General features: G+C 39.2%; 1 protein-coding gene across 1 annotated transcript in view; it reads left to right on the top strand.

Annotated features, from left to right (window-relative positions):
* The window catches only part of HMCN1 (hemicentin 1), a 209,674-nt gene that overhangs the window by 74,435 nt on the left and 123,004 nt on the right, over positions 1-12,235 (top strand). Inside the window, exon 11 of the mRNA XM_034064292.1 lies at positions 3,142-3,417. Coding sequence (XP_033920183.1) covers positions 3,142-3,417 — 276 coding nt within the window. The remainder of the gene's footprint in view (positions 1-3,141; positions 3,418-12,235) is intronic.

The following is a 12,235-nucleotide window of genomic DNA, read 5'->3' as shown; positions in this document are numbered from 1 at the left end:
AGCCCTCTTCAAATCTCAATTATTCTCACTTTTATTTTAAGCTGTAGCATTTATACACATACTTAATTGTATTTATGTATTATGTAATAGATTAATAATTACTGAAGTTGCATTAGAAACTCTAGCGTATTTTTAAAAAACACAGTTCACTGAATTATTGGAAATCTCCAATCTATAACCTTGAATTTTTAAAAAGTGAAACTATGATGGAGGTAGAATTAAATGAGGAATAAATTGGGCTAATCAGGAAGAATATTTTGAATAAATGGTAATATTTAGTTGCTAGCCTTAAAATGGCTAGCAGTCATTATTTATCCAATAGGTAATTTTTATTAACTTTCTTAATAATTTATTTTAAAATGTTCCTAACTTCATAAAAATCTCAGTTTAAAGGACAATTACTTATAAATCTGGTCATCCATTTAGTATGAATTAGTATGCCTTATATGTTCAGCAGTTTCAAAGCATAAAGCACTGATATTCCACTTGTTAAGGGAGAAGTAATTTTTATTATGTAAGTTAATGACCTGTTCAGACTTGGAGCACTGATTATTCCCTAGTAATTATTACTGAAAGTTAGTTGTGGCAAGAGAATCATTACTGAAAAGTGAATAGTGTCATCCTGATCAAGTTTTGGGCATAAAAAGTTGGAGTGGGAGGGAGAGAGTTGACCTTCTGTGAAAGCAAGTGTAAAGGTAAACTGCTTGTGTACCTGTCATTCTGACCACTGGGAAACATGGATGCTCTATTGCCTGCAGCTTATGATGTTGAGTTTTAATTGCAGATCTGCTAGAAATGTTTCCCAAATTAAAACAACAGGCTTTACTTCACAAAGTTAATCCTTGTCTCTGTTAGAGAAATTTAGTTTAATTAACTGTAAACCAAGATGCATTACAAACACAGATGGAGAAAACATAAAACAAGGCATGGTCTTGAACTTCTCCTGCAGAAACTAGTGGTCTTCTGCAGGAAGATGACTTGCAACAAAAATTAAGAAGAAAATCTTGTTTCTGCATGTCAGTGGGTAGATGAAAACCTTGTCAGCACTACAGCAAATTTTGTCACGTAAGTTTTTACAGTCGCAATGTGGTCTTGGGGAAAGGAAAAAATAATTCATTTTGACAAAAAAGTCTGTTCTGTATAGCCTTCTGTTTGTTGAACAGACATCTGTCATGCAGAAGTGTAAACTACTGCTCTTGACTATTGAAAAGAGCGGAGCTGAGTCAGTTAATTTAGTGGCAGTGAGGATACTAGAGCTCAGAATGGCTGCTTGAATTCAGCCTTGAGGTTTTATGTAATGGCTTGAAATTGAAGCCTTGTATTTTATCGCCTCTAGTAGCTAATTCATGTTAGTTAATCCATATTACGAAGCACTGAATCATTAAACAATTTAGGCCGGAGGAACCTTTAGAAGATAACTTGTCTAACTCAGCTCAAAGCAGAAATAACTTCTGAGCTTGATTGCACTTCTCAGGAATCTCTCAAATCAAACCCCCAAGGGGAGAGATTTCACAAGTTCCATGGGCAGTGTTCAGTGCTTAACTACCCCCACTAGGAAAATATTTTGCATGTCTGGTCAGAATTTCCCCTGCTGAGTATTATGTTATGACCACAGACTCTCATCTTCTCCCCCCCCCCCTTTTTTTTAATTTTATTTTAACCCAAGAAGTAGTTGAAGAGGGTGGCTATCCCTTCACTTTCCCTTTTTTCAGGTGAAGATGTTCCTCAGACTGCAGTATTAGCAAATCCAATATCATTGATTCCATGTAAGGCAAAGTCTGTAGGGAAATGGTCCTCTTAGGCCGTGTGGTAAATTTGAGAAGAGGGACATCCTTTTAGTCATGTAAAGTACTTAAGTAGAATGGAACAGTAGCATCACTAATGTCCTAGCTCTAAAACCCTACTTCATATTTTGGCTACAAAAATCCTTTAGGTGGGCAGTATTCCTATATGCTTGTTTCAGATCCTGCTTTGGAGGACAAGAAATCTTATATATTGCCCCAAAAATTGTGGGCATAAAGATTCTTGGTCTTGAAGTTACATCTTCCTCCTCACAGAGTGATCAGAAAGAGAATCCAAACTTTTTTTCATGTGATATTGGTAGCCCTTGAAAGTCAAGAGTGATGAGGGGAAAAATCAGAGCACTGAGAGATTGACTGAGATTGACTCACAATGTAAACATGAGCAATTAGGTCTATTTGGTGCCTTGCAGAGGATTAATGTGAGGGATTTGCTTTGAAATCCTTGTGTACAAATATTTGGAAGAAAATTACATGAAATGTCTGCTTTCAGCAAAGTAAACAGTCTTTTCAAGTATTCTTAGCTTGCCCATGTAACAGACAGTCTATCACAGGTAACCCATTTTGTCAACTGCTGTGTGAAAGGTATTGGAATTGTATCAACATTTTCTAGTTGCTGAAAAAACAAACACTTGAGTTTGACTTCATCTTACTAATATTAAGTCTTTAACATCTTAAAAATCTTTAGCATCTGAAAGTGGGGGAGAGAGTGAAGTATTTTTGACCAGCTGCAAGATCTCTGTACACTGTACTTATTACCTCCCCTTTTCCTTATCCGATTTGGCAAGGTCCTTGATCAGATAAACTTAAAAGAACAGATGCTTCTCTCTCCCTTCATATTCTCTTTTAGAAATCATCAGTGAAAGAACTCAATACTGATGCTTAGAGCAGCTGTTAACTTGGTTTTATTGTTACTATTAAAAGAGCTTGGTAGTAACATGATTACTTTCTTTTTTCATACATAAGCCTGTAAAAATCTAGTGTGTGTTTAGCTCAGATTCCATCATGTGTGGTCACACCTCAGAGATCAGACTCTGGGGCCTGGTGGTTGTTATTTTTCATCTGATGTGATATAGATTTGACCTAAAACAGGTGTATTCTTGTGATGCCGGCTCCTGTCGGGTAGCTTAGCATCAGCGAATGAGGATGCTGCCCTGGTTCTGTTTTGTGGCTTCAGCAATGTGAAATAAAACTCAATATTAAACCTTTTTGTTGTTTTTTAATTATTTTTTTTTCCCACTCACTATAAACTATTTGAGGTATCAAGAATCCACAAATGAAGCAAAGATTCTCAAATCTGTTTATCTTTCAACTTGGTCTTTATTCTTTTCTTCCTACACAGAACCTCCACCTGTGATTCAGGTTCCTAACAATGTTACGGTTGTCCCTGGTGAAGGAGCTATCTTGACCTGCCTAACTTTAAGCACAGTGCGTTACAATCTTACCTGGCAGAGAAATGGCAGGGATGTAAGACTGAAGGAACCCCTGCGAATAAGGATGTTGAGTAACTTGTCTTTAGAGGTGAAGACTGTAAAGCTCATGGATGCTGGCGAGTACAGATGCATTGCTTCTAATGAGGGTGGATCTACGACAGCATCAGTTTTCCTTACAGTGCAAGGTAACAAGGAAACTGCATGTTAAATATACACTGTCATGGTTTATATTTTATTTGCATTGTGAGCTGTCCTCTTAGTAACTACTGATAAAACCACTTGGAGACTGACAGAACATTACCTAGTTCTTCACTGTTTGAAAATGGCAATGGGAGTCACCAAACAGCACTAATGCTTATTTTGCAAGACTGCTTTATGTTGTGTGTGTCTCATCTGTGATTTTATCTTTCTCCTTTAACTGTAATGCAACTGCTGTACAAGCAAATGGAGCCTGAAGTAGTTTTGTTGTTAGTGTCTCTTTTAGAGTAGAATACAGAAGTACACATGCATGCACACACACCACTCTCCAGTGTCTACAACCTGCTTCTAAGTAGAGAAAACTTACAGGCTGGCTAGGTGAATTTTTAAGTTTCTCCCCACACCTCTCCAGTGAAACTGTAACTATAGTTATGTGTGTGTAGCTAAGTTAGTAAAAGTTTCTGTATTAATCTTTGTAACAGAATAGTACTTTCTTCTATGTAATATTTTATCTGTTTTATAATGAAGATGTATGAAGAGTTAATCACAATTTTGTGAAGGACTAGTTTTTATGAATCCAAGGACTTTAAAAATATGTCAAAACTGCGAAAGGCAGTGTGCATGAGACCAAACAAGGCTCAGACTGGAGCTGTTGCTGCATACCAAGAAGAAATTGGAAAAAAAAAAATGCTAAGATGCAGCTGAATTCAAATTTATGGAGTAGTGTCTCTTTGGAAAAAATAATTTACTGCCAACCTTTCAAATGGCTATACACAAAAGCTGAATTGTATCAGAATGGTTGGATGCACTATTACTTGTGATAATTTTAATTTGCTTGGACAAAATCATTTCTATCAGATTTCTGGAGGTACTTTGTGTGATTGCCATGTACAATACAAGTACAATAGTGCTTGTTAATATCTAGAGTGGTATTCAAAAGAGCATTTTATATTTGGCAGCAAAAGAATGGTGTTTTTATGTAAGAAGGAAAAGCTTTATAGGGTTGTCAGTATTAACATCCTGAAGAGGAAATCTCATATTTGTTAGTTGATTGAGATGGATTCATGCTTTGTATAGTTGTAAATAATTCAGAATGTCAAATTAAATTCATATTGAAGTCCTTTATTATTATTGGAACAGTTCCATATAGATCTCTGAATTTTGGATCATAAATGCTACTTTCATCCCCTTTTTCTTTCTGGAGTGAGAGTTAAGGCAGAGAACAAATGTTGGTAGCTCTAAAAATAACTTGGCATCTGCTTTACATATTAAAGTGGATTGTAGTAAACCCTTGTTTTGAAAGCTATCAGTTTGATGTTGCTCTTTGTGAAAGGGAACATTCATCTCAATTTTTTTTCTTTTTTTTTGCCAGCAGCCGAACAAATACAGACTGAAATCTTGTATAAGAGTTGACGATTTCTCCCTATTGCATGTTCTGTGTTGAGGATAACATAGTATACTAAGTAACTAATTGTTCCACGCTAATAATGAGCACAGACAGATAAAGATCCCTTTAAAACTTTTGTCTTTTTGTGGTCTGGTGGTATACTGCTCAGTCTGAAAAATCACTTAATGCAGCTCTATAAATTTCAAGGAATAAAAGCTCTTGAGCTGTCTAGGCTTGTATTGGTGCTTAGTGAGTGCTATGACTAACTTTTAACGTAGACACTCAATTTTGGATGTTGTTAAATAGTTGCATAGTATGAATTGTTAAAGTCCTCCCACAGATTGGTCTTACATGGAAACGAACATTCACTACTTTTTTCAGGTACTTCATATAATTTGCCAGAAGCCTGGAGGAACATATTACAGCCATGTGAGGCTAGAGATTGGCCAGGAGCATGAAATGTTATATATGAACTTTTAAATTACATGTTTCACACTAATGCATGAAATTCCATGGGCATGTGAAGTTTTCCCTCCAGTTTGTTAGGTTCTTGCAGGCAAAATGTGTGCTATGTGTGTATTTATCAGGTTGAATTAATATGGCATGTTTTGGTAGCTTGATGTTTTATTCTTGATGTTCTCATACACATAAGAAGTATTAATATGTGGGGGGATTTTGAGGTGTTTAGGCTTTTCTTTTTAATTGAAATAATGATATAATGTGCATACTAAAGAGACTGATTTGTGGTGAGTTTTTTGTTTCCTTCCCCCTCCAAGAATTTCAAATGCACACTTAAAATTCCTCAAATCCGGGTGATGCTAAATGTGCAGTATTGGTTTTGCATGTTTTCTGGTGTGAGTAAATAAGAGTAGACAAGGAAGAACTTCTTTTGATGATTGCAACTGTCTTTTGCCTCTGTAACACAGCTGTATAGTATGTAGAAACTTCTATGTCTTTTGTGTGTGTTTATGTTGGTGATTGGTAGAGATATTTGAGTTTAATAATTTCGGTATACAATGAATTCCAGCAGAAGATTAACAAGAAGTGAAGCAACATTGAATATTTGTTCTTACTGGGAGCCATCTAAGGTAATCAAGTGCCAGCTGTTGTGCATCGAGCTCACTGATGAACAGCATGGAAGTCAGCATATTATTCAGATGTATCTCTTTCTACAAGTAGAATAAAATCATACATACTGTAGCTGCTGTTCCATCCATGGTGGGTTTCCTTTGCCTGTTTATTTGCGCAATATTTAAAAATGTTTAAATGCAGACAGGTATTGCCATTGCAGCTGAAAGGCATTTTTAGTTATTGCTTACAAGTAGTGTTGTTAAATAATTCAATGAGCTGTGCTAGCAGATAAGCCACACCTGCAAGAAATAAGCCCTGATGAAGTTTCCCAATGACACCAAACTGAGTGGGGGAGTAGACATTTTTTGAGAGCTACACTGCAGGGTGACCTGGATAGGCTGGGAAAGTGGGCTAGTAAGAACCTTATCAAGTTCAACAAAGACAAGTGTAAGATCTTGCACAATCCAAGAGTGCAGCATAGGCTGAGGTCTACCTGGCTGAGGAGCAGCTCTGTGGAAAGGGACCTGGTGGACAGCGAGCTCAATATGGGTGAACAGTGTGCTCCTGAGGCAAAGAAAGCCAGCAGGATGCTGGGTTGCACCAACAAAGCTATCACCGGCAGAAATAAAAATGTAATTATCCCACTTGGTGCTTGTCAGGCCACACCCAGAATTCAGTGTTCAGTTTTGGTACCTGCTTACAGAAAGGATGTGGACAGCCTGGAGAGGGTTCAGGGCAGGGCCACAAAAATAGTCAAAGAGCTGGGAAGCCTGCCATGTGAGGGAAGTCTGAGAGAGCTGCCTTTGTTTAGCCTTGAGTAAAGAAGGCTTAGGAGAGACCTTATCATCATGTTTCAGTATTTAGAGGGTGACTACAAAGAAGATAGAGACTCCCTTTTTACAAGGAGTCACATGGAAAAGGTCAGGGGTAATAACTCTCTAGGGTTATCTGCCACTCAGGAAAATTAATGAGTGTCACCAAGTTTGTTTGCCTTCTCAACGCAGCCACCATTGGTAAGAAGTTCTTTTATTTTTATCTTGTTTGGTGAAAGTGAACTGATGGTGAAAAAAAGTTTGCACTTTAGGCAAATCACTCTTCTGGCCTGATTTGCATGAGTTGGCCTGGATTGTCTGGGTTTTTTTGATAATATTTCCGGGGTAAGATTATCTACAGATCAGTTCAAAAGCAGACAAAACCAACGTGCTCTCATCCATTCAGAAATATCTTCAAATTTTCTGTTTTTTTTAGATGAACTGTCACAAATTCAAATAAATAAGTGATGATTAAGGTTTTGTATTTTTTTATAGTATTCAAATTGTCATAAGTTCTTACTCCAAAGAATTTTAAGTCCTGACTTGCTGAAAGATAAAAACCTAAGTTATTAAACAGGAAATTAGTGTCATGTTTCATAATTTCTGTCATTTGATTTCTTGCTCATTATTTTCTTGCTGCTTTCGCACAAATGTAGACAAGTATTGCTACAAGGAGTTTTGGAGGAGTAGAACCATAACATTTTTAGAAACTGGCATTTCTAGATGTCTTCTGACCTACACAAACCTCTGATTCAAGGAAATATACCAAATGGATCTCTTGGAAACTAGCTTCTTGCAGGATATTTGATCTCTGTTACTGTAACAGCTAATAAAAAGCACAAGGAAATAATTAAACTATTAAATATTGTATTTGTTGCTATAAGAAAGGTGTTGGATTCGTGATCCTTCCAGGGGTGTTCAGTCCTGGGTAATACATAGGAACTTAAACAGGTCAAATTCACACTTCAAGAAAGTGAGCGCTCTATCATGTGAAGATGGGGATACTTCCACTGAGAAAACCCACTAAGTTTCAGAGGTTGAAGTCCCCTATTTCACTTTCTGTAAAGCACTGGTTTTCAGAGATATTTCTTTATCTGCAGCATGCCAGTGCTGCTCTGCTGGAGCAGGAAGCCTAGCTTTTTTTGTTTTCACTTATAAAGATGTTCAAGTATTTTTTCCTGAATCTACCAAATACTAGGGCTGAGTACAAGCCTGTGGCAGACATGAAGAGGAAGGAGCCCATTTCCTTTCCCTCTGAAGGGAGGTGATTGTAAAGGCTGAGTATACGGTGTGTAGGATGTCAGCTTTCTTTATGGCCTCTTGCTGACAGCTGGTGAATACTTACTGGGTGCTTAATTTTTCCTGTTAGAGTCTGCATGTGGTGAGTGAATGCCAACTTAAAGGAAGTGAAGGGAGGTTATGGAAAATGATTTTGTAAGAAGACTCTGACTGAAGTATATCTGCATGTCTTTTGGGGAGTAGTTCTTTTGACTATGGGGAGAAACTGGGCAGTTCTTCCCCATGTCATTCACAGTGCTTGTACTTTCTTAGTGCTGGGGTGGATGCTGTATAGTATATTACAGCAGATCAACTTGTCCTATCCTGTGGTAGCAAAGAGTGCTATTGACATAGGTGAAATTGCAGCTTGTGCATGCTCTCCAGCTGAACAAGATGCTAATAATGCTTTCCCTCCTGCTTCAAGGAGAGTCTCACAGAATCAACCATTAATGCTACTGCTGTGTCTTGTTTACCTGAGCAGTAATACCATAAGCATACCAATACCATAACCTGAGAATTTACCATAAGCAGATCTTTCTGTGGTTTGTTGTGCAGCATCACCTTTGCAGATCGCCAGTGATGATGCAGGATGGCACACCTTGCACTTCTGCATAGTTGAGGATGGACTGGGAAGGAGATCAGTGAGAACTTGGCAGCTAAGTGAGACAGCTGGAGAGAGAATGAAGCAAGATAATAAAGTCTAAAAACAATATTTCTTTTTAGTTAGGGTCACTTGGTTGATGCCAAAAGCACTGATGAATGTGACTGGCTGATTAATGTTGAAGGCTACTTTTTGTTTATTCCTATTGAATGTTTTGATCATTATTCATGCTGTAAGAAATCTGTTCTCAGCTTGCTATTCAAACAGGAGCCTTTGTCATTTTTTCTGTTTATGTACAGCTTTTCTTCTACACTACTTTGATTTGGCTTGTGAGCAAAGTATAAAACTGAATTCCAATGCATATTGCTAAAGCGTGATTTAAACTTACGAGATATCAGATGAATAGAGGATTCCTTTTCTGAATGTAATGATAGGTTATATGTATTTGTGTTGTTATTTTATAACTTAGGATATAATGTGAATTTTGTGCCTGATCTGACATCAAAGTGGAAATCTACACTCTGGGAGAAATTCTTCATGGCCTCACTCTTCTGTCTCACCTGCTGACATATGTTAATAGCTATCATAATGATAGAGTTGGATTTTTTTTCTCCCCTGTGCTTTCCAAATATGCACTCTTGAAACTAACACAGTGTAGGTTTTTAGACAGTTTGAGATCCATTTGCCTTCCATTTGTATCTTTCCCTGTGGAAAAACTAAGGCATATCCATAAAATGGTACCACAAGACTTCGTAGACATTGCTATGGTCATACAGAACTTCAGTCAGAAAAGGATTAATTTTTTACACTAATGCTACAGTTCCTATATTATTAAAAGTAGGGCTTTATGATAAGCATCTGCTGTTATAAAATCTTGGTATATAGCCGCAAAAGTAGGATGATTCAGACCCAGTCAGTTGCCAGCACCTAGAATAAATACTCAGAGCAATGTAGTAATATTCTAGCCGCTCCAGCCACTGAGCTGACTTCATTTGGAGCTCGGATCAGATGTCGCTATACAAATGCCCGTAGCATGGGGAATAAACAAGAGGAATTAGAGATGTGGGCACATCTACGGGGCTATGATATAATAGGCATCACCGAAACATGGTGGGATGGCTCCTTTGACTGGAGTGTTGGAATGGAAGGTTATAGGCTTTTTAGAAAAGACAGGCACAGTAGGAGGGGAGGGGGAGTTGCCTTTTATGTTAGGGATAGGCTAGAGAGTATGGAACTCTGTCTGGGGACAGGTGATCAGTTAACAGAAAGTCTGTGGGTCAGGGTTAAGGGGAAATCGGTGATGGGACACATTACTGTGGGGATATGTTACAGACCGCCTGATCAAGAGGAACCTGTGGATGAAGAACTCTACAGACAAATAGGAAAAACCTCACGCTCGCAGGCCCTTGTTCTCATGGGGGACTTCAACCACCCTGACATCTGTTGGGGCGACGGTACGGCCCAGCACAAGCAATCCAGGAGGTTTCTCGATTGTGTGGAAGACAACTTCCTTCTGCAAGCAACAAAGGAGCCGACGAGGAGAGGTGCCCTGCTTGACCTCGTGCTCACCAACAAGGAAGGGATCATTGGAAATGTGACTCTCCAGGGAAGTCTTGGATGCAGTGATCACGAGATGGTCGAATTCGAGGTCCTCAAGACAGTAAGAAGAGCATGCAGTAAGCTCACTGCCCTGGACTTCAAGAGAGCAGACTTTGGGCTCTTCAGGAACATGCTTAGCAAGGTTCCATGGGATATAGCCCTAGAATGTAAGGGGGCCCAAGACTCTTGGTTAACATTCAAAGATCACCTGCTACAAGCTCAGAAGTGTTACATCCCGACTAGAAGGAAGTGCAGCAGGAGGGCCAGGAGACTTCCTTGGATGGATAAGGAGCTGCTGAGAAAAATTCAGAAGAACAAAGAGGCTTATAAAAGGTGGAAACAAGGACAGGTGGTCTGGGATGAATACAGGGATGTTGTCCGGGTAGTTAGGGACCAAGTTAGGAAAGCTAAGGCCCAATTGGAGCTAAACTTGGCAAGGGATGTCCAGCTGGAGACCAGTAATGAGTGGTGTCCCTCAGGGATCGATGTTGGGACCGGTCTTGTTTAGTATCTTTGCCGCTGACATGGACAATGGAATTGAGTGTGCCCTCAGCAAGTTTGCCGATGACACCAAGCTGTGTGGTTCTGTTGATACGCTAGAGGGAAGGAATGCCATCCAGAGGGACTTTGACACACTTGTGAGGTGGGCTGATGCCAACCTCATGAAGTTTAACCATGACAAGTGCAAGGTCCTACACCTGGGTCGGAGCAATCCCAGGCACAGCTACAGGTTGGGCACAAAGAAAATTCATGGTAGTCCTGCGGAGAAGGACTTGGGGGTGTTAGTCAATGAGAAAATGAACATGAGCCGGCTGCAGTGTGCGCTTGCAGCCCAGAAAGCCAACTGTATCCTGGGCTGCATCAAGAGGAGCGTGACCAGCAGGTCAAAGGAGATGATCCTGCCCCTCTACTCTGCTCTCGTGAGACCTCACTTGGAGTATTGTGTGCAGTTCTGGTGTCCTCAACATAAAAAGGACATGAGACTGTTGGAACAAGTCCAGAGGAGGGCCACGAGGATCATCAGGGGACTGGAGCACCTCCCATATGAAGACAGGCTGAGAAAGTTGGGGCTGTTCAACCTGGAGAAGAGAAGGCTGTGTGGAGACCTCATAGCAGCCTTCCAGTATCTGAAGGGGGCCTACAGGATGCTGGGGAGGGACTCTTCATTAGGGACTGTAGTGATAGGACAAGGGGTAATGGGTTGAAACTTAAACAGCAGAGGTTTAGATGATGTAAGTAAGAAATTCTTTACTGTAAGGGTGGTGAGGTACTGGAATGGGTTGCCCAGGGAGGTTGTGAATGCTCCATCCCTGGCAGTGTTCAAGGACAGGTTGGATGAAGCCTTGAGTGATATGGTTTAGTGTGAGGTGTCCCTGCCCATGGCAGGGGGGTTGGAACTAGATGATCTTGAGGTCCTTTCCAATCCTAACTATTCTATGATTCTATGATTTTAATTGATGCTAACAAGAATGGTTTGTTACTATAGAAAACTCTTTGTGAGCAGGCTTGACATGGAGATGGGGCTGTAGCTATTCCTTGCCATCATCTGTGTGCATGTAGCTGTTCTTATTTAGCCTTAGTTAATGAGCTATGTGTCAGTTAACATGTAATCATTCAACTTTCAAAAAATGCTCTTAGTGTAACAGGTAAAAAAGAATCTTAAGGCTGAGCACAAAAATACTGGTATAAGTAATGATTTAGTCAAATATCATCTACAGGGTAGCTTTCTGGGAAATATTTCTTTAAAAAAAAAAGCATGCATAAAGTATTGGAAAAAACATTGGCAATTACTGTGTTTTTTGCTAATAAAGGGTGATTTTATTTTTTTAATGTAGTATGAAATAAAAATTTGGTATTTGCTATCCATTTTTTCATGCTTACTTGAACTGCTTCACATGGCTTTAATGAATATTAGGGCCAAAAACAGTGCTTCAGACCTGAAAATCTTCAAACCAACCTTCTTTCTCAAGCCTTACATGGGATCTATGTTGTGTGAAAGGTTTTATTCTGCAGCCTTGAATGGGATTGGTGCTGTCAGAAGCTTGTGCTTCTCTGGC

This window comes from Melopsittacus undulatus, chromosome 6, assembly GCF_012275295.1.
Source record: "Melopsittacus undulatus isolate bMelUnd1 chromosome 6, bMelUnd1.mat.Z, whole genome shotgun sequence".
Lineage (NCBI taxonomy): Eukaryota > Metazoa > Chordata > Aves > Psittaciformes > Psittaculidae > Melopsittacus > Melopsittacus undulatus.
The sequence above is the reverse complement of the archived record's forward strand: the minus strand, read 5'-3'. Positions and strand labels throughout refer to the sequence as shown.